The following is a 23,405-nucleotide window of genomic DNA, read 5'->3' as shown; positions in this document are numbered from 1 at the left end:
ACGAGAGGCAGGGCATTTGAGGATGTATGGGATGCCATTATTTATTTTAATATAGTAAGAATCCATTTTAGGTATTCATTTCAGTGGCTTCTGTAAAAGTAGTTACTTTTTAAAAGAACACAAAATTGGCTGATTGAGGTTACTTGCCTTGCATATCTCCTTGTGAAAATAAGAATGACCAAAATATAATAGTTATATTGAATGTGTATTGAATGTATTGGTCAGTTTACCAATAATTTTTGGGTTGATTGTGCCCAAGACTAAAAAGAGTTTTTTTAGGCAAATACGTAATATTTCTGGGCTTCAGTGTCCTTACCTGGAAAATGAGATGGTTCTCAATGGTGAAAAAGATTGTCCTTGGGAGTGGAAAAAAAAAACACACTTTTTTTTTTTAAATATATAAAGACTAGATAGATATGCAGTCATAGATAAACAGTGTATATTTATTAAAATTTCCCAGAGAGAAAAGGCAATCAGGTTTTTTTAAAAAGCCTGAAAAAGGATTGAGAAATACTAAAGTAGACCTTCCAAGAATTTTTTCTGGTTTTAAAAAAGTGTTTCTATGTGAAATAATGGAAAAAGAGTTTCCAGAAAGACTAAAAACTAGGAATTTCTGTTTGTGATTTCAGAAGTTGAATCATTGCTTTTATGAAGTAACTGAATTTCCATTTTAGGATTATTTTGCCGTCAGGTATCATGACACAGATATGAGTGGCTTAAAATTTATCCTAGCTCATCTTAGTTCATAAATCCGTCAGGTTATTTTTATATAATAAGGAATTGAACTTATGATGAAATTGACCTTTCAGTTCCCTCAGTTAAGGATTCCATTTCTTGACAAAATACAACTAAGTCAAAAGGACATTGAAGCAGATGGTAGAGTGGTTTAGTGTTGGTATGTAGTACATATAAAGTTGGTGATCTAATTATAAATGGAAGCTAAATTATATTATATTGACTATATAGAGTATCAAATATATATTTAAAATACAGCTAAAATTAGTAAAACATTGAGGACCAGAATGGATATTCAGTGTGTATACTAGGACCCATGATAATAAGGCTTGTTATGCAGATTTTGACCACAAATGAAATAGTAGACGTGTAATAGTAGGATTTCATACAGCAGACATGTTAAAAATATGATATACTATTGTTATTATCATTAATTATTCACTCCATTAAACATGAACACCAATGATGTGTCAAGCCTTATGCTGGATGCTTACAGATGAAAGTGTGAGTAAGAGCTATTCCCTACCTTTGAGAAATTCATAGAATACCAGCGTTATGAGAGGATTCCCTGACTGTCACATTTCATAGAGACCTTGCAAATGCTGATATGAAGTACTGTGATACTGTAGAAAGGAAATGTGCCTAGGATTCAAAAATCCCACGTTCCACTATTTATTATCTCTGAACCTTAGCCAACTCCTCATTTAACTTGCCTAATTCTTAGGTGCTCCATCTGCAAAAAACTGGAACGATAATACCTACCCTATCTTCCTTAGTATGTTGTTATGAGTATAAGTGAAATTTTAAGCAATCCAGCCTGTGGTTGTTGCAGTCATGCTGGTTCTGATGGTCACTCTCACATGGCAGCTCTGAGCCTGGGACACTCTTTGCCATGGTATACCCCAAAAGATTACTGTTTGATTTGTGTCCTGCATTTTCAAGTCTTTCACTATTTTTACATATTTAATCTCAACTTAGATCCTTTAATTAAAAGGTACAGTCCTAGTGTTGCTTCTTTCCCACTTGGTCATTACATCTCCTGTGTTTTGGTATAGCTGTGCTATAAGTTTTTGGCCGGCTTGTTTAAAAATATCCATTCACTTTTTAGCAATTATTCCAGCTAAATTCATATGATAAGGACTTTGGAATTTCATTTTCATTTGTTGTTGGAATTAGAATTAACATTAATGCAAAATTTGGTAATCCTCATATATTTCACCTTATTGATGAGCATGGGCCACTGCTAAATAATTTAGCTAGGTTTGTAGGAAACATGGCTGAATCTGTTCATGAAACTGAGTAGTAATTTAGTGTAGTTTCAGACATTATTGTATCTACATGGGAAGCTAGGTTGATATGTTGTTTTAGTTTATTTTGAGGTATAAGGCAGAATTGGTGCCAAACAAGATCTTAGACTTCCAAAATATAGTACTGTTCTTTTTTTTTTTTTTTCTGGGTTTCTAGATTTAAAAAAACAAAAAAACAAAAAAAACCTACTGAACATGAATAAAATAATGACTGTTATTTAATTTAATTTACTTCTTATTGAAGTTGGCTAAGGTCTTCCCTAGATCATGTGCTATTATATTTTGGGGGAAATGTTAATGTTTAGATACATATAACATAGTGGACAAAAGATCCATTGGACATGAAGTTTTGGACATAACTCTTTTTTTTCCTTAAAAGGAAGTTAATAGGAGGGAAATAGTTTAAGTTCTTCCCTTACTGTTAGCCTACTGAAACTATAGTCAAATAGCCTGTCCCAGAATATTCCTCATGCTTTTTTATCTTTTGTTGACCTGAGATGCTTATTTTTCCCATCTCTACAGATTCTATCTGGAGGACTCCTTATGACTTGTGAACTAATCTATGCCTTCTTAAAATGTATCTTTCACCATCTTACTATTGACCTTTGTCACATTTGATATTTTATTTTATTTTTTTTTTTATTTGTGCATGTCTCTTACCTTTTTACTTAGGCACTAAATTATTTATGGTTTCAACTCAGTTTTTACTTGCTGGCTTAGTTTCCTTTTAGAAATGAAGTACAAAATGTAAATGGGAAATTTAAGATAGAAAATAGAAATTAAGTGCAAGATAGATTGTTAGAAAATTATTTTTTACGATTCTTAAACAAAGGAGCACCTAAGAAATAATGCCCGCAGAAACAAACCAGTGATTTGACCAGCCTAATGGATGTAATTGGTATATAATTTAGGCTTATACATTTTTATTTACCAACTCCTCACAAAGCAGATACATTCTCTTTCTGGTATGTTTTATTTGTGAAGTTATGAATGGCCAATAAGGGAGATACACTTTTTAGTGAGAAGTTTAAAATACTAGTTCCATGCAGCCAATTTCTACTTCCAACTCAGGCGATAATATCATTACAGAAATTATTGTCTAATTTAAAGTTAGCCTTAAGATTAACATTTGAAAACTCCATATGATCACCTCTTAGCACTCATTCTTTGAGAAAGGAAAAACATAAGAAATTCAGATAAAATGACTTCCTCTATGTTTTTATTGCATTTCCATCATCTCAGTTCTTAATGATGTTTGACTTTTATCATTTTAAAAGCATTTATTAAATGCCAAATCATATTTGATCATATACTGACCTTGTCAGTAAACTGGAAAGAAGTTCTCTAACAAAAAATATTGATGAGTTGTTGGTTAATCCTAACCTCCAGTCCCATTGAAGAGCTGGTAAAAGCTCTATGTGCGCACAAAGTTATGCATACATTTTCAGAGGCTTCTTGACAGAACACTGTCTTCTTCCAGAGCCTATCACAGAGTTCATGACCCTCAGGTTGAAAATCTCCTGCTTGAGTTCTGCTTTAGTTCTCTAAGACTTATCAGTCAACTCTTCTGCTCACATATTTTGCTTTCAGTAGAACTATTTACAATGTTTTTGGTTTTGTGTTTTTTCTTGGGGGTGATGGGTTGGTGAGAAAGCCCCGATTTTCACGTTTGTGTGGGACTAGTTAGAGCTTACAGTGTCTCCCTTGTAGTGCTGAAATTTGGCCACAGCAACCCATGTCATTCCAGCAACTATGGCATGATTCTGTTTGTGGCCTAACAGCATTATAGTTCTTGTTTTACCTTTTCTTTTCTGAGAAAATATAAAAATGTCTAGCATTTTTTGAAAGAGGTGAGAGACCTTGAAACTACCCGTAAAAGGAAAGAAAAATGGCAGCTGAGAGTGGTACTTGTGTGTGAGTCCATCATCCCAGTGGAAGATGACTTTATATTGACCGGAGTTAGGGTGCTCGGTGTGATTAGAAAGAGGTAATAAAAAATACTTTGATGTAGTGCTGTATTCTAGCCTTGAACGAAAATCATGTCATTCAAAAAATAGTATGTAGCGTTGAAATATATGTGTAATGGCCCTATTTTATTCCAACTGATAAATGGGCAATGCTAATGAAATTCTTGGTGATTGACAATTTGAATCTCTTCCTTGCTATATATACAGAGGCTATAGGAGAAAAGAGTTTATCTTTAAAACTGGTTTAAGTTTGAAAATATATTGCTTTTTATATATTATGGGATGCTTGAAAAGAAAAGTATATAATCCACACCTAAATCTAATTCAAGATCCGAGCTCTAAAATGTTTTCTTACATATGTGTGTTATGTTAAAAGGACTTTAAAATTGTCCTGACTTAAAAAAAAAAAAATTCTACACAGTACAATTACCTGTCTCATTTTATTTTGGAACAGAACAGAATATGTAATGTGCTTATGTCTAGCTTTGCATTTGTTGCCAGAGGATTACTAGACTCTTGTCAGTATAGTTGGATTTAGCAGTATGTTGATGTACATTATGTATGAGAAACATTTCATGTCAGGATAATAGGAATATTTATAAGGCTCGTATAAGAAAACCAAATGTGGATCTTTTAAAGTCACTGATTTTGCAAAACAGCAACAATAAAAATAAAATGAACATAACTTTACATTATACCCCATTCTTTCAGGGGAAAAAGCAGCTCTGGTGAACAAACACAAATGGTTTATTGTGCTCATTTGTTTCTTTTGTCATGCTACAGCATTAAAGCTGGGTCCTGAATCATTCAAGTTTGATGGTGCAGTAGAGGCTGTGGCAGTCCGGCAGGCTGAAAAGTATTACATCCTCCGTCCAGAAGTAATTGAAACCTATTGGTACCTGTGGCGATTCACTCACGATCCAAGATATAGGCAGTGGGGCTGGGAAGCAGCACTGGTAAATAAGCCAATATTTCATTTTATGTGCAAGAGCGTTAAATCAAGCCTTCCCATAGTGCCATATGCCCTCATCCATGTTACCTCATGTTCAGTAATTGTAGTGCTACTTTCATTTATCTGGTGGAAAGCCTCTGTTACTCAATTTAAGTTTCAAGTTTCTTTTTTTTTAAGATTTTATTTGTTAGGGAGAGGGAGAGCACGAGCAGGGGAGGGAGGGGCAGAGGGAGAGGGATAATTTTACGTAGAGTCCCCCACTGAGCACAGAGCCTGTCCCTGTTGTGGGGCTCCATCCCAGGACCCTGAGATCATGACCTGAGCTGAAGGCAGACGCTCAACTAACTGAGCCACCAGGTGCCCCTTAATTTAAGTTACTTTAGCAGTAGAAGTAAACCTTAGAATCCAGTTTAGTTGTTGATTAAAACTATTTTCCTACTGGTGTTCACTCATGATTCTTTTTGAATAATAAAAAGTCACTTAAAAGGCATTATGGGTTTCAGTATGATTATACAGTTTCTTTCCTTGCCAATTAAGGCTTAACCTCTAGAAAACAGAAATCATAAAACTGCCCAGACTCACAGCCTGGGTAGATTACCCACTGTTCACTTCAGCTTGTGTTCCAAGTAATTTCTCAGTGGACCATCATAAGAAGAATCAGTGAATTGTTAAAATTTTTCTAGATTGAAAGACTTTATTTACTTATCTATTTATGAGACATTTTTACTGGTTAGTAAGTAAAGAAGGCAAGTGGTTTATTCTTAAAATAGCCTTTCAGAGAACCCCATGGCTATCAGTAACTAGGGAGGAAGAAAAATATTAGTCTTCTCATGAAAGTATAGCGTATTCCCGGGAGTGAGGGAGTATTTTATTCTTTGAGATATACTAATTATGACAAATAGCAGTAATTATGATGAATATTCATATTTCAATTGTTTAACTTAAGCTTGCAACCTAGATAGAATGATGACATTCTAGGTGAGATAAATAGTGTTAGTAAATTTCTTAGGTAAGAACATGCAAGATATGTTTTAGGGCAGAATGTAAACCAATTTATGTAAAAAGAAGGTTTCACAGTGGCAACCAGAGTATAAAGAACATGAACTGAAATAATTACACTTTAAATTCATGTTTCAGAAGTATGCCATGATGAGGAAAGGCAGGGGTGGAGACAGAAAGGAGGATTCACATCTTAAATAGAAGTTGCTTTCTTGTCCATCACAGGCCTCCCTGTTGGGTGTGAAGAAGGTAAAAGGAAGACAGGCTGAGACAGAAGAATAGTATCTTGTATGCCTTCTGTAGCTTTAGCTATTCCATTCACATCTTCAGACTTCCAAACTTGAGTATATTTGCATGAAAACTTGCCTTCGAGAATGACTCTAAATGGCTTAAAGATTACTCATGCTTCCCTGCTACTTTCGCAGTATCCTTAAACTGCTCTGATAGTTTTCTGGTGGTAGAGACACATGATCATTACACGGAACATGGCATTTAAAAACTCCTGAATTTAAAATATGTTTAAAATATTTAGATATAGAGACGGGGGCCCTGGGTGTCTGTCAGTTCAACAGCCGACTTGATTTCAGCTCAGGTTGTGATCTCAGGGTCCTGGGATTGAGCCCTTTGTTGGGCTCCACGCTCAGTGGGGAGTCTGCTTGGAGATTCTCTCTCCCTCTCTGTCTGCCCCTCCCCTCACACGTGCACACATCCTCTCTCCTCTCTCTCTTAAATCTTTAAAAAAAAATTTAGATAGAGAAAAGTACCAAACTCTTTGGTAAGAAGACTTTTAAAACCCAGCTATAGTAAAAATGGAACTATATAAATATGAATAGCTTGATTAAATAAAAATTTCCAGTGTTAATTAGCTTTTCATTAGAGAGGAGGAAGGCCAGAAGAGTAAGAAAGGTGGCAAGATTAGGAACAAGAAGCCATGGCAGTAATGATTAAATAACTGTACCTTCATTTGACAGTATCTCAGGGTTAGGTAGAGAAAGAAAAGAACCACATGTGATTCAACTTCTCATGAATGGCTATTTTTTAGTGATACACCTGCATAAGCAGGATATTTGCTTGCTTTGAATTAAAAACAGGGTTTTGAATGGGTGCCTTTTGATTCAGTGCATTTTATTTAGAGATGTTCAGAGATAAAAGAAGATATCTAAATTAAGAATTTATCTCCCAGCTGGGCAGTAGAGCCCAGTAGTTAATAATAATGTGGAGCAAATTATTACTCTTTGCCTTAGTTTTCCAATCTGAAGTAGAGCCTATTAAGACAACCTCATGGGTTGTTAGAGATTTAAATGTTAATACATGTGAAGCCTTTAGAAGAGCCTTCAGCATGTAGCAAAAACTTCATAATGGTTAGCTCTTAATATTGTAATTATTGTAGTAGGTACGTGGGTGGGTACTTCCTGCCAGGTGGTACCACCTAACTTGTAATTTAATGTCTATCATACAGTATGTTTGCAGTGAATATTACCTCATTGCTATTACTATGGAGAGCTCCTAGGTAATACTTTTTTAAAGCATGTTTTGTATTGTTTATCCTTAGAAGTGAAAAAATTACCTTTAAAATTTAATTCAAACTGACCTCCCCTCATTTGTCAAAATTAATAAGGCTTTATTGTGCTAGATAGATCTCTAATTCAGTGTGAATAGCCCAAACTTGACTTTCCTAAGTGAGGAAAATGTAAGATGTTTTTAAAAGATTAGAGTTTTGGAGAGGGAAGAGTTCCACAGGAAACAGGATACCTCAGTTAATTTTTCCAGTGTGAGAATATTTCCATTTGATAGTAAATCTTATTCTTAACCTATCAAATTCTCATATAGATCTTTGTGAACTTTTGACTGTGGTTTCTTAATTTGTCCTTCAAAACTTGAAATTCTGTGGAACTGATTCTTTTGTCTGATCTCTTTCACAGGCTATTGAAAAGTATTGCCGAGTCAGTGGTGGATTTTCTGGGGTGAAGGATGTGTATTCTTCTACTCCTACACATGATGATGTACAGCAGAGCTTCTTTCTTGCTGAAACGTTAAAGTAAGTAGATGCCTTTAAAAATTGTTTATTGTAGGCTGGTTTTGCTGTATGATCACTACATGATGAATTATGACTATGTGGTATGTTACACCAGATTTTATTACAAGTATCTTTTTATGTCTTAAATTTTTAGCTGCGTCTCAAGAAAAATGACTTTAACTATGAGGTAGATATTTTGTCAAATAAGAGTTTAGTACTTTCATTTTGTCCTTGGCTCTGTGGTGTGCATTAGAATCCCCTGGAAGACTCCTGAAAACATACATCACTGGGCCATACCTGCAGAGTTTCTGATTCAGTAGGTCTAGGGCGAAACCCAAGAATTTGCATTTCTGACAAACTCCCAGCTGATACTGGTGATGCCAGTCCTGGGACCACACCTGAACTTCCTGCTCTGGCTGATGAAATCAGTTCAGAATAATCATGGAGTTTTGAAGGTCCTAGAGAGAATATGATCATAGTCATGCATCCTCCCTGTGAGGTTTCCTGTAAAGATACACATAAAAGGAAGAGTGGGAAAGAAAGACAGCTCTTATTTGAGCTTACTCAGAACTCCAGGGAGAACTCTCTGGACTGACCTGGAAGAAGGTGGAGACCTGAAATGTGTCCACTTCCCTAAGGACCTACAAAGTAAGTATCTTTTGATATACCCTCTCTTAAATTTCATATATTTCCTGTCTTATCTATACCGAAGGCTTCATAAACTGTCATTTCATTTGCTCAAAAAAATATTTATTTCCAGGCATTGTTGAGGTTACTTATGGATATATCCGTAGAGAAAAAGGACAAAAATCCCTACCCTCCCACGGTCTACATTCTAGTATACTTGTAGCTGACATTTTGGGACATTAAAATTGAAATGTGCATATCTCAAACTAAGTTTCTTATCGTAAATGGCCATCTTATTCCAGTTTTTCTTTTATATTATCCCTAGCACTCTTCTTTTCCTATCTTTTGAGCTTCTACATTATAAAGTTATTTCTTTTTTCTCTAATATTTCACTAAGTCTTTATGATTCCTGTTACACTGTTTCTTTATTTTGCCCCCTCCTTTCCATATCTGTGACTGACCCTAAACCAGGCCCTTATTGCCACTGATGGTTTAGAACCTCTGCTTGGTAGTCAGCCCCCGGCCTCTGGTCACCCCTTATCCCTTGTTGGATTCACCCTGTGTGATGAGGCTGAAGGCCGTGTGAGACAGAGCACTGGGCGAAAAGGTAAAACCACAGCAGCTTGAGTTATGTACTGGCTGCGCCCTAGCTGGATGAGCCTGTCAAAATAAATTTTCTCTGCCTTCTGTTTTCATATCCATAAACTGTGGAATTTGACCTAAATTATGTAGGATCTTTTGCCTTTTTTAGACCAGGAAAATTGTAAGGATAGCACAATGAATGTTTGTGTATCCTTCACCCAGATTTACCTATTGCTAACTTTTGCCACACTCCTCTACCCCTGTGTGTGTATGTCTGTGTACATGTACACATACACATGGTTTTACTTATTTTTAAAAATTATTTGCACTCTAATTTGAGAGTTAGCAGCATTCTGATACTTAACACAAGAGTTTGGGAGGAAGGGGAATAATCCTACATGATCACAGTGCATTTAGTACATTTGTGAAACTTAACGAGCGTACAGTACTGTTGTTTAATACATAACCCACTTTCAGATGTTTCCGTTGTTCTAATAATGTACTCACAACTATTTATGTATTTATATATATATATTTTTAAAGATTTTATTTATTTGACAGAGAGAGACACAGCGAGAGAGGGAACACAAGCAGGGGGAGTGGGAGAGGGAGAAGCAGGCTCCTGGCTGAGCAGGGAGCCCGATGTGGGGCTCCATCCCAGGATCCTGGGATCATGACCTGAGCCAAAGGCAGACGCTTAACAACTGAGCCACCCAGGCACCCCACACTATTTATTTTTAACTCCAGTCTCGGATCCAACAAAGGATCATTTGTTGCATTTGGTTGTCATGTCTCGCTAGTTTTCTTTAACTTAGAGCATAGTGTTCCTGTTTTGCCTCTGTCTTTTATGACACTGACGTAAGTATTCAGGCTAGTTGCTCTGGAGAATGTCCCTCAGTTTAGATATTTGTGATTTGTTTCTTCATGATCGGATTTAGGTTAAACGTTTTGGGCATGAAAGAGGCACATGATAATAGGTTAGCCCATTACTGGTGACTCTAAGTTTGATCATAAGGTTAGATTTGATTACAGGGTCAGGTAAAGAGTCTTTTTTGTTTTTGTAAGTGATAAGTGATCTGTGGAGTAATAACTCCCTGACTGGGTGAATATCCTTTTTCCAGCAGTCTTTCACCCAGTGTTATTAGCATCTTGCTCAATGAACTGTTACTGTAGTAGTGGTAAAATGCTAATTTGGAGGCTTCTTCGAGTGTTAAAAAGAAATTACTTTATTTTCAATATTCATATACCATTTTCTTGACGTCACTCTCCTCAAAAAGCTACAGCTCAAAAAAGGTTCATCTCTAGCTTCATTTCTCATTTCTTTTACTATAGATTCTATTCTTAAATCAAGCTAATCTATAGTCCAATATGTGTGTGTGTGTGTGTGTGTGTGTGTGTGTGTGTGTGTGTATATGTGTATATATATATATTCCTTTGCATTTCATTGTCTACTTCATATTTCATTGGCTCTGGTAGGAATGCCTTTACCATTTTTATTACTTCCCCTCTCTTGTTTCTAAATTCAGTTCAGATCTCATCTCTTACAAATTGGCTTTCATAATTCTCAAATTCCTCATCAATATAGACCTTGAGTACTTTTAGTACATGGTACTGCAAACATGTGCCATGCTGCCTTTCCCTTTCCAGTACATATATGGAATATCACCAGATCCCCAGTTGACCTTGGTACTTTTCACTGCTGAGTTCAGGAAGAATCCTTTTGAACACAGCATTCTAGGTAACCAGTTACATATCTACATAAATAACTACTATATATATATATATATATATATATATATATATATATATATATATATAAAACTACAATATTCAACTTTCAGAAAAACACGTATACATTTGGATCAATAAAATTGAAAAAAATCAAATAAGAACAGTCATACAGGTAATTATAACAAAATTTAGGCAGAGGAAATTATCACAGTTGAGTACTGCATTCAGCACTGAGCTTCCTGGTAGCTGAAGCAAAAAGGAGCATTTTGTTCAGTGTCATTCTCATCTTTGTAAGTTGGGAGAACATGTTACCTTAACAAATGAGACAAAATTTTTTCTTACCACTAAATTATTATCAATAAATTGATAGCTCATTAAAGACTGAACTGTTAGATGAAGCACATAAAAATGCCCTTTTTATAAGTCAAAAAGAGCTGAGTACTGCCAATTTTTCATGGTTCAACCTAATACATAATGGCAATTGTCTTCAAACAGTGATGTTATAGAAGATGTCAGACTCTTAATATGACTTATTCTTTATAGAAACTGATGGCATAATATAGAATGGTTGAATCAAGACATTTCTGTGAAGACTAATGTAGGTTTATATTTTTCTTACTATTAAGATAGAGCTTAAAACTCTATAGCAGAATGAAGATTAGTATGATTTCATAGGTTTTTCTCAAATACCAATTAAGGCTTTTGTCAGAAGCTGAGTAACTGTTAACTGAAGATTGCATATTCTGTCAAGTGGCTCATATTTATTGTTAATTCATTAAGGGGCAATAATCCATAAGTTTTAGCTACCAGAGATGGCAACTGATTAGGTTGGCAGTGGCACAGTTAAATGTAAAAGCCTGTGTTCTTGACTTACTTGAGGGCCCTTTAACCTCTTACATATTGTCGGGCTGCCGTACTGTAGATGGACTACAGCTGTAGCTAGACGTTTCTCTCCAGAGGATAAGATGCTGTGCCCTCTGTGTCTTTGTTTCCCTCAGTAGTTGCCAGTTTGTTTATTCCTATAGCATATATACTGATGGCACAATAAAAACTATGTAATGAGTAAGGTCGGAGATAGATTAAAACTCTCACATTCTAATAGAGGAAATAAAACGTGCAGATTTGTAAAAAATGTTAAATATAGTAAGTGCATAAGAGAAATGTTAATAAAGTGAGCGAGTCTTCTGGAGGAGAGTTTGCTTAACCTAGAAAGCATAAAGGAAGAATTCATAGAAGTGGTGGCATTTAAACCAGACTTGAAGGCATGATGAGTAGAGTAGGATGAATTCGTATTTGGGGAGGCAGACAATGAATTATTAAGGATGAGATACAAGCACTCTTTAGTGTAACTGACGGGTGCTAGTATCTTATTAGATGTAGAGAGATTCGGAAAGAAGGAACAGTAAGATACAGCATTAAAGTTTTCCGTGTGGGTAACTAAGGATTATGACACCAAGTTGCAAGAAGAAATAGATTTTCAGAAAAGATAATGAGTTACTTTTGACATATGTTCCCAAGAGGCATTTGAAAATATAGATCTGGAGCTCAAAATACAAGTTCATGAAGATTTTTAAGGATGAAGAGAAAAGAAGGCATGTATCTGATCCTTTGAAGATGCCTACATGTAACAAAGGAGGTGTTCCAGGTTAGCCTGGCAGAGTGAACACCTGCATTTATCCTCCACTCTCTCTTGAAAGCCATTAAAATGATTATAGAGGGCTAAGAAGGTGTAAAAAAATGAGAAAGAAATCAACAGCGGACAAGAGATGTCAGCAAATTTTTAGAAGATGGAAAACAGAAAGCTAAAGTACCTGCAGCAGAAGGAGTTAATTGAACAAACTGGTGAGCGCTTGAGAACCTTGGAAAGACCCAAGACTGCAGGGTGCGTGGTAGGATTGAAAACTGTAGGAGTTTTAAATAAGTTTATATAAGGAGTAGCTAGAGCCCAAGTTCACCCGTGCCTCATCTCTACCATGAATGAAACCAGAGATTTTTTTGTCTGAAGAAGTCAAATGATGGAGGCTGTGGACTTAGGGATGCCAGGCACAGCTGAAAATAGACAGAAGGTTGGAGGGTTCCTTTCTAGGAAATGGATTAGTCTACAAGAAGAAAAACTAGAGATACTGCTACAATGAGGTTCCCTCAACAAAATGGTCACATCCTCCCCCGCCCCGCAGTGGTGCAGCCACCAGTAAATGCCAACATGCCTACAGTTTCTAATCAGCTATTAGGGACCTCGCTTTTAAATATTAATGGGAGTACTGACTTAGAAATATTTATCAAACTGGATGTTTATGTGTGTACACTTAAGAGTTTTTAAAGTTTATTTAAAAAACAAAATATGAATACAACAAGGTAATTCAAGAAAATATCCCAGAAGTGAAGGACATGAGTTTCCGGATTGAAAGCAGCCATCAGGATTCTAGCACAGTGGATGAAAACAGACCCACACCAAGGCACAATGCTATATTCAGACCCCTTGGGGTAAAGGAAAGATCGAACAGCCTCCAAAGAGAGGGGGAATAAAAGTCTTGGAATTATGATCTGACATCAGGATGGCTTCAGACTCCTCAAAACCAACAGTGAAAGCTAGAAGCAGTGGAGCAGTTCATTCAAAATTATGAGGGAAAATTAATTCCAACTTAGAATTTCAAGTTTTTAGCCATGCAGGGTCTCAAAAGTCTACTTTCTAAGTTAATGCCTTGGAGGATATATGCTATCAAAACTGAGCATAAACCAAAACAGAAGACATGGGATGTAGGGAACAAGTGAAAGGAAGATCAAGAGGGTTATCAGTCTAGATTGAACATGACAGAAGGCTCCGGAGGGATTTTCTCAAGATTAAATTTATAGGATGTTTCTATCTGAATATTTTAAAAGATTTAGACAATTGAAGATTTCGGTGTATTATTAGAATAAATACAAGGCAGTCTGCTTTTTAGGTGAGGAGAGGACTTACGTAAGAAAAGAAAAGCCTGAATAGCTTTCAGCTCAGGAGGAATTGCTTAACTTGAAGCCTTTTGTTTGGAGTCTGGATTGTTTTACAAAAATAGGTAAATAATATCACTGTGCCACATTTGTCTGGTTGCAAGAAAGAGAAATATGCTCTTTTATAATGGGTTTGTTTTCTCCAAGAATTGTCATTTCATTGGTTTTTAGTGTAATAGGAGCTGATCGAAAGCCCCTTATGCTACAAGAATTCCAAGAGACATATCTGTACCTCAGTATCTACATCCATTAACCTAGGTCTAATTCAGCTCTCACCGAATCTCAGCTCAGTTCTGTTGCGTCTCTATTTGAAGGTCTGATAAATTGAGAAAAGTGTATGTGTCGAAGATACATTTCTGTCTGTTTTTCTGAGTTCATTATATTAGACATTAAATGGCTATGGGAAATCACAGGTTAGTTGGAATCATAGTCCTCTTAATAAGTTTGTTATTGAAAGAGAAACACCATAAAGACCAAGTTTACCACCATAGTTTGTATGCTTTCACTGGCAAAATCTCCATAGCAGAAACTATGTTTTGTTTGTCTTTCTGTGAATCTTGCTTGTGTACTTTTTTCCCCCCTTCCTGTCTCTTAAAATTCAAACTTTGAATATAATAGCAAAATTCTGGAAAACTATGTAAGAATATGTCAAGGATCTTAGTCAAAGCTATGGAAAAAATTTTATGTACAGGGGTGTTTATTACTATTATAAAAATAGCTATATTATATGTTCAATAATAGTTGGACAGTTAAATAAATTATGGCACATCCACAGTGGATATTATGGACCCGTAGCAGTTACGGACTCTTCATAATAGAATATTAAATAGGCTATTATGTGCACATATACCTATGTATAAATAAAATGTGTAAACATCCTCATGTGTATTTCAACATCAGAAACATTGTTTTTACTTTTGTAATCAGAAAAACAATCTTTTAAATAAATTAAACTGCAACCAAATTTTCCTGCATCACATTTAGTTGCTGTTTTTGTGCCTAGAATCAGAAGGAAAGTTTTTTGAGGTGCAAGAATATTTAGAGGTCATTCAGTCCAACAAAACCACCACAATCCATTTCTTCCTCCTACATGCATTCCCAATGCTAAAAGTCTCTTTACAACACACAGAGTATTTTGTCTTAAAGTCTTTTCTTAAGCTTGTCAGTTGATGGGCAGCTAGCTCGCTGCCTCAAAAGGCCAAGCCATGCCACTGTTCAAAAGCTTTGTTAGAAAAATCTTTCTTATTTTCAGTTAAAATCTGCTTCACTGTGAGTTCCATTCAGTGATCCATGTTTTGCCCTTTGGACACATGCAATCTTCTGCATAAATGTTCACTAAAAATACTTGTATTTGTCAGGCTAATCATTGTAAGTTTGGGTACGGTTCTTTCTATGACAGCAGTCTGCTTGCCTTCTCTGGAACTGAGTACATGGTTTCTGGACTGAACACTGTATTTAAGGTGTGGTTAAACCAGGGCGGGTTACCTGTCCCTTCTGTGGTCATTATACTCGCGTCAATGCAAGATAATACTGTTTTCTATTTTCTGCTAACCCTGTCAATATAGCTTGAAATTTTTCTGTAGGTCTTTTTTTGGGGGGGGGGGGGATGAACTAAGATAATTTTTTTCTCTCATATTTGGAATGATTTTTCTGAAATTTACTTCATTTTATCTTTATCCTTATTAAACTTTATTTTGTCAGGTTTAACATATTCTCATTTGCTGAAATTTTGAACTCTTGAATTTTTCATCTATTTTAGCTATTCTAGCTTTGTGTCACTCACAGATTTAATAAATGTCTTTTCTATATATATCCAATTAATCATATGATACAGACATCTAACCATGTATTCTCAACCAGTACGTATTTACCTGTTTTATCCCAACTCTTTCCCTTAGTAGCTGTGTGACTTTGGACAAGTTACTGAGTTTTCTGCCTCAGTTTTCTCATATGTAACAAGGGAATTAATAACAGTGTTACCTGAAAGAGTTGTTGTGGAGATGAATATAGCGAAGCATTTAGAATTACACCCGGCAGGCACAAAATGCAACGTAGCAGGTGGAAAGTCTCAGGACAGTAGGGCTGGCCGCGGGGGGAAAAAAGCTAGATGTGAAGCAAAGGAGGCCAAGGACAAACTGGAACTCACAAGGACAAATGATCCCATATCTGTTCTCACGACCTCCAGCTTTGATAAGCAGCTAATTTGCAGAAGAAGCTGGCACCTGTTGCCATGGGGCTATCCATGCCTGGCTTAGGAATCGGAAAAATTGCTGAGGAGCTCCAACAGGAGCTGCAGGTGCTGCGGGTCCAGCCACCGGCCCACCCTCCAAGGTGAGGCAGGCGATCACTGGCGAGTGTGTAGTGTTCTTAACGGCACATGGCAGCGCTGCACTCGCCTGAAAGCAGAGTGGGGGCTGCTTTATTGCAGCCTCCAAATCATGTGCACGCATAGGTTTTTGTAGCCAGCCCTAACTTAGAACCATGCAGAGAAAGTGGTTCTGACAAATGTAGTTCCAGCTCAGCTGTGTTTGACAAAGTACCCAATCACTGCAGGAGACAAGCCCTTCCAGACAGTGAAAGAAATTATAAGCTACTTTATATCCTATAGTATGCAATATCTGTATATAAAAGACCATTTAAAAACTGTTATAAAGCTATAATAAATACAAGTAGTGATACTAGAGTAAATGGAACAGTGGAAGAGTTCAGAAATAGGCCCACTTACATGTGGGAATTTCATCTTTGAAGAAAAGCCATCCAGATCATTGAGGAAAAGTTAGATTAGTTAATAGATGATGTTAGGAAAACTATTCATTAGGAAAGAATCCTGGAAATTCAGCTGGATATCTGGTAGATACCAAAACTGATCTTAATATAGATCATGCTTTAAATATAAAAAGTGAAATAAAATCATGAAAAAAGTTGGAAGTGTTTTTTTCCCAACTCCGGGGGTGAAGATGGCATGGACACAAAACCCAGAAACCACAGAAGCAAAGATAAAACATTTTAGCCACTTGAAAATGGGAAAGATCTACAAGGCAAAAAAAAAAACCCAAAAAACACTAAAGTAAAAAAAATGTCACACTGGGAAAACATATTTGCAAAACATTTGATAGTCAATGGGTAAACTTTCTTAAACTCTGAAATTAAGGAAAAAATATTAAGTTAAAATAAGTAAAGGCAGTTCACTGAAAATATAGATGGAAAATCCCATAAACACATGAACAATAAATGTTTGATCCACTCAGAGAAATGACATAAAATTAATAACCAGATGCCGTGTTTTACTATCCACTTAATTCAGACTTGAAAAATTTGTATTCTGGTGTTGGCAAGGATGTAAGGATCTAGTCATTTACACAGGAGGTGAGAATGTTTGTTGTTTGATGTGGGTGGTAGGATCTTTGGGAAAGAACCTATTGAAATACTAAGTACACCTTAATTTTGCCCCAGGAGTCCTACTTCTGTTGTAGAACTGCCCTGAAGGTATACTCCCCCAGGTGAGGAAGACAGATGAAGAGATGCTCCTTGCTTCCATGTGGTTGACATTCTTTGCTCCTGTACTGAATAATTAAGTGCTACATACAGCTTGTGCTAGACCACTTTCCCCATGCATTTGATCTGTACCTGCCTGTCTCGCCTTTTCGCTGACATGTCCTTACTCTTGCTGTCCCTTCTGCCTGCAGTGCTCATTCCTTTTTTTTTAACCCCTAACAAAATCCTATGACTTTTTCAAGACCTAGTTCAAAAACACTGTCTGTGAATCCTCTCCAACACTAAGGCGGAATTAATCCATCCTCAGGTATACTCATGATACTTCCCTTGTGCTGATCGTCTACAGGAAACATTAATACCTTCAGTGTTTAGTTTCATGTTTGGGTGAGAGTATTCACTCAACAAATGTTTGTTGAACTGTACAGAATTAACAGCTAATTCTTGCCATATTAAAATTAGTTCTATAAACATCTGTCTCCTCTATATTGTGCAGCTCCTCAAAAATCAAGGCTAATGTTGTTTTTAATGTTTATTTTTTAATTATAAAAATAATGTGTGGATATGGCAAAATGAATTAAATATTAGTATGGAACAGAAAATATGAAAAAGAAAAGTTTCTCTGTAGTCCACATCCAGTCTCACTTCCCAAAGATAACTGTTATTAAACAGTTCTTGATGTATCCTTTTTAGAAGTTTTCTGGGTATAACCAAACATATAAAAATATGTATTTATAATGTATATCCTTTTAAGAGCCATTTTTCCCCCTACAGAGGCATAGTATACCTACTGTTCTGAGACTTGCTATTTTCATTTTACTTTTTATCTAGAAAAGGTTTCCGTATGGACACATAAATCAATGAGGAATATCTCATTTGTTTAATCAGTACTTTATTGTTAGATATAGAAGTTGGTTTTAGTTTTTTGCTCTTATAAACAATGTTTCAGTGAACACCCTTTTACATATAACTCTGCTTCTTGTATGAATATAAATATTGGCTAGCTTCCTAGCAGGAGGGTCAGGGGGCATGTGCATTTGAGTAATGATCATTTTAGAGAGCTAAATTCACAAAACTTCTCATAGATAGAAAGCTCTGGAAGTTCGGGGGGGGGAAATGTTTTAGAAAATTAGCTGATCAGAAACGTTAGAATCAAGAGAATATTTTGAGAAGTAACAAAACAGTACTTGATAGGTGAAGTAAGCTTTGAATGATCTGGCTTTTTAAAAGTCAATCTTAGAATAAATCACTTAAATTTTTTTTCTGTAGGTTAAGAACGCAGATAAAAAGTCAAACAGAGGGGGCGCCTGGGTGGCTCAGTCTTTAAGCGTCTGCCTTCGGCTCAGGTCATGGTCCCAGGGTCCTGGGATCGAGCCCCACGTCGGGCTCCCTGCTCTGCGAGAGGCCTGCTTCTCCCTCTCCCACTCCCTCTGCTTGTGTTCCCTCTCTCGCTGTGTCTCTCTCTGTCAAATAAATAAGTAAAATCTTTAAAAAAAAAAAAAAGTCAAACAGAGGTTCTTAGGAGATTAATGGGGATAAAAGTTTAGCATTTGCTCACCCTTCCCAACTATCATTTCCTGGGATCCTTAATTCCACCTCTTTATGTGTATCTGAGCTCTTTGTCCTTATCTACTAAGTAAGTGGTGATCAGAATATAGAAATGATACAGTGTAGTATATGAAATAATTCATCCAAGAGATGCTAAAGGGCCTCACATGTGCCTTCTCTGTTTTATGTGCTGGGGATACATCCATGAATATAATAGAGAACAGTCTTGACGTCAAGGAACTTAGAAATTGCGTTCCTACTCTCCTTAACTTATAATTGCTGTATTTTTTGAGTGCCTGCCCATAAAAATAGGCCCTGTGTGTGTATATCATCTGTACTTTCCATTATTCTCTCCCCTTGCCCTGCTCTATTTTTTTCAGCACTGTTACCACCTGATACATATGTTTGTTTTTTAATCTCTCTCTCCCAGTAAGTAGAATGTAAGCGCATAACTTTGGGAACTTTTCCTCTTAACTACTCTCACCTCCCTAGCACCCAGCACACGGTGTATGAGGCACTCAATAAATATGTGTTACATAAGGGAAGAGTTGGCTGTTTGCCTCTGTATGCTGACGCTCTTAAGTAGTAGTTTGTTTTTCAGCTTTATTGAGATCTAATTGACGTACAATGTTGTGTAAGTATAAGGTGTACAGTGTGATTATTTAATACACTTATATATTGTAGTATGATTACCACCTGCAGTGTTAGCTGACACGTCCATCATGTCACATATTTAACCATTTCTTTTTTGTTGTGAGAGCATTTAAGAGCTCTCTTAGCAGCTTTCAAATATATAATACAGCGTTGTTAACTATAATCACAATGTTATACGTTAGATCCCCAGAACTTACCTTCTAGCTGAAAGTTTGTACTCTTTGACTAACATCTCTGCAGTACAGAGATGTACTCCTCAGCCCCTGGTAATCCCCATTATGCTCTCTATTTGTACAAGAGTGTGGCCTTTGAAGATTTCACATATGGGTATCATACAGTCTTTGTCTTTTCTGACTTATCTCACTTAGCATAATGCCCTCAAGGTCCATCCATGTTGGAAATGGCAGGATTTCCTTCTTTCTCATGGCCGAATGGTATTCCTGTGTGTGTGTGTTTGTACACACTGTATCTTTCTCCATTCATCTGTTGCTGGACACTTAGGTTGCTTCCATATCTTGGCTACTGTGAAGCTTAGCTAATGGTGCAATAAACACGGGAATGCACATATCTCTTTAAGATTCCAGTCTCATTTCCTATGGATGTATACCCAGAGTAGGATTGCTGGATCATATGGCAGTTCTATTTTTAATTTTTTGAGGATCCTCCATACTGTTTTTCACAGTGGCTGCACCAGTTTGCATTCCCTCCAACAGTGTGCAGTGTTACCCTATTCTCCATATCTCTGCCACTGCTCTCGTCTTTTGATGACAGCCATTTTAACAGGTGTGAGTTGATACCATTGTGATTCTAATTTGCATTTCCCTGATAATTAGTGATGAACCATCTGCATGTGCCTGTATATCTTTTTGGGGAAAAATGTCTATTTAGTTCCTCTGCCCACTTTTTAATTGAACTGTTTCATTTTTGTTATTGACTTGTATGAGTTATTTATATATTTTCTGTGTTAACCCCTTATCATATATATGATTTACAGATATTTCTCTGATTCAGTAGGTTGTCTTCCATTTTTTATTGTTTCTTTTGTTATGCAGAAGCCTTTTAGCTTGATGTAGTTCCATGTATTTATTTTTGCCTTTGTCATCTGTGCTTTTGGTATCATAACCAAAAAATCATTGCCAAGACACATGTCAAGGAGCTCTTTCTCTTTGTTTTCTTCTAGGACTTTTGCAGTTTCAGGTCTTAAGTAGTTTTTAATCATATTGTTTTGTCGTTTCTAATTGTATTTTTTTAAGTTTTTATTTAAGTAATCTCTACACCCATTGTGGAGCTCGAACTCATGACCCCGAGATCCAGAGTTGCATGCTTTTCCAACTAGCCAGCCAGGTGCCCCTCTAATTGTATTTTTAAGGCATTCCTGATCATCCTATATAAAATTTCAGATTGCTCCCTTTTTTCCCTTTCATTTCCCCTTACTTTAACTTTTCTCCATAGCACCCAACTTCTAACATACTCTATCATTTCCATAGGCTTTTCCCAACTTAAGAGTATAAATTTCATGAGGGCAATGAGTTTTGTATATTTTAGTTATTGTTGTATCTCCAGTATCTATGGTGGGAACACACATATTTGTTTCAGAATTAAGTATTTGTTGAATGAAGGGATTGAATTATTTGATTCCAAGAGAGACAGCTGAAAAACAGCAATTTTATAAGATATTACAAAAATGGGAGCAGGAGGGAGAAGAGAATAATAGAACTATTTTATTTATTGGTTGAGGCTCTGGGCTTGAACTCAGAATTCAGTTTGTGCTGGAAGATCATTACCAGTGAATGGGTGAGGGAATTAATGAAGTAAGAAGAAAAGGCCCAAGGCAAGCTGTGAAAAGTGAGGGAGTCAGGACAATGAATTCTTTTCAGTAGAGTCAAAGGTTCAGATGCCCACATGCAGGAGAAAAGCAGAAACAGTGCCAACTAACTCGTGTTGGAAGTTAGATAAAGTTGGGAAACCCAGGGCAGTGGTTCTTAAGCTTGAGCTTGTATCAGAATCACCTGGAAAGCTTGGTAAAACACAAGATGGCTGGATTCCATCACCAGAGATTCTGATTAGTACGTCTCGAGTGGGGTCTAAGAATCTGCATTTACAACAAGTGCCCAGGTGATGCTGATGCTGCTGGTCTTTGAGGAGCCTCTGAACACGTGTGAGTCAGTGCACCGTTTATGGGTCGAAGAATTACCTGTGCTGACGAGGGATAGCCAGTATACCATGCGGTCGGGGGGGCCAATCATTGCTCTTAGCTGCTGTGTTTGTGTCGTCCAGGCTCCTCAGATGGTACACTAGAGGATCAAAGCCATGGTCTGCACGGTTTTCACTTCCTCTCAGGACTTACCACAGTGCACAGTGCAGTCCAGGTGTTAGATGGTAGGGACACACATACACAGGGTGAATTCCCTGGCACTATTTAATAGAAGCGTTTTTTCAGTTTCGAGCCTGTGTTACTTTGAAGTATCCTTGCCATTGTTTTTTTGCTGCAGTAGAGGGAGCCACAACCCAAATTGTATTTATGTAGCAGTAACACATAATAAGGTTACTTCCCTTTCCATCCTTTTCCTTTAGTCTTTTCTTTTTTTTTTAATTTTAAAAATCCACTTTAATGAAGTATCTTAAGCATGCAGTTCGTGGTCTTTGGGCAAGCAGATAAGCCTGGGCGACGACCACCCCAGTTACTATGGAACACTTTAATTCCTGCTCTTGCAGTGATTTCCACCCCACCCCCAAGTGCAGAGCTGCTTTTGGTCACTACAGGTCGTCTGCGTAGAACCTCCTGGAACTGGAATCATGCAGTATACGCTTGTTTTTGTCTGCCATTTTCTTCAGCATAATGTTTTTTAGATTAATCAGTGTGGTTGCATGTATCCATAGTTCACTTTTTCCTACTGATAACTAGTGTCCCATTATATGGATATACCATGTTCTGTGTATTTATTCTCTTTCTGATGGCATGAGTCCTGTGCTTTTGAAAGGAATTGGGGAGAAAAGGAATTATGTTTGTTTACCATTTGACTAAATGTAAGTACCTTGCTCTTAATTTTTTCTTTCTAGGAAGTTTTTAATTCTTCCCTTAAAAGTAATAGTACCTAATTTGCTATTATCAAATAAATAGTGACTACCAAATAATTTGCTATTATTAAATAAAATTTTAAATATTTCTGATCTTGCTGCTTCTTAGAGATGGCATGGATGAAACCATAGCAGCCAAAATTTGTGGCAACAGTCTTCCTCTCAAAACTTAAGTAAATATTGTTGCCTAAAGTTTGTTATTCAAAGTTTGTTCTGATTTTTAAAAAAAATTCTGGTGAGACTTCCAGTTTTCCCTTTGCAAACAATTTTACTGATCAAGTTTTTCTTGATACTTAGCTAGGTTTGCTAATTAGCTGTTCTTTCTAGAGGGACTATTTCAGTATGATAAAGAAAACTAGTAATACATGAAGAGGGTAATAGACCTGTGATCAAGAAATACACCAAAATGCTAACTGTGGTGTCTAGGAGGTGAGGATGTATGGGTTTCACTGTAAAATTCTTTCAAAGTTTCTGAGGTTTGAAGGTTTTATGGTAAAATATTAGGGTAGGGGAGGAAGGGAAAGCTAGTGAATTGTTGCAGGACAGACATTGTTACTGAATGTTGCTCTCCTGTCCTCCAGTAGTGCTGGTTCTCCTTTTTATAGCAACCCTGTTACCTGCCTATTCCCATAAAGTTATTCTCAGTATGAGCAAATGAAAGCAGAGTTAGCCAGCTACCAGACTGTTAAAGCTAAGCCCCTAGTGAACAAGGATTTGAAGTAGGTTCA

The 23,405-nt window shown here is 36.6% G+C and overlaps 1 protein-coding gene across 2 annotated transcripts in view; it reads left to right on the top strand.

Moving 5' to 3' along the window:
• The window catches only part of MAN1A2 (mannosidase alpha class 1A member 2), a 198,909-nt gene that overhangs the window by 159,669 nt on the left and 15,835 nt on the right, over positions 1–23,405 (top strand). Inside the window, exons 11-12 of one of the 2 annotated variants that reach the window (XM_025872529.2) lie at positions 4,793–4,887; positions 7,883–7,998. In XM_025872529.2, the coding sequence (XP_025728314.1) occupies positions 4,793–4,887; positions 7,883–7,998 (211 nt within the window). Of the gene's footprint in view, positions 1–4,792; positions 4,966–7,882; positions 7,999–23,405 lie in introns of both variants that reach the window. The other variant, XM_025872528.2, reaches the window with a different exon arrangement.

Source organism: Callorhinus ursinus, unplaced genomic scaffold (genome assembly GCF_003265705.2).
Source record: "Callorhinus ursinus isolate GAN/ISIS: 27379988/994484 unplaced genomic scaffold, GSC_fseal_2.0 scaffold9, whole genome shotgun sequence".
NCBI lineage: Eukaryota > Metazoa > Chordata > Mammalia > Carnivora > Otariidae > Callorhinus > Callorhinus ursinus.
The sequence above is the reverse complement of the archived record's forward strand: the minus strand, read 5'-3'. Positions and strand labels throughout refer to the sequence as shown.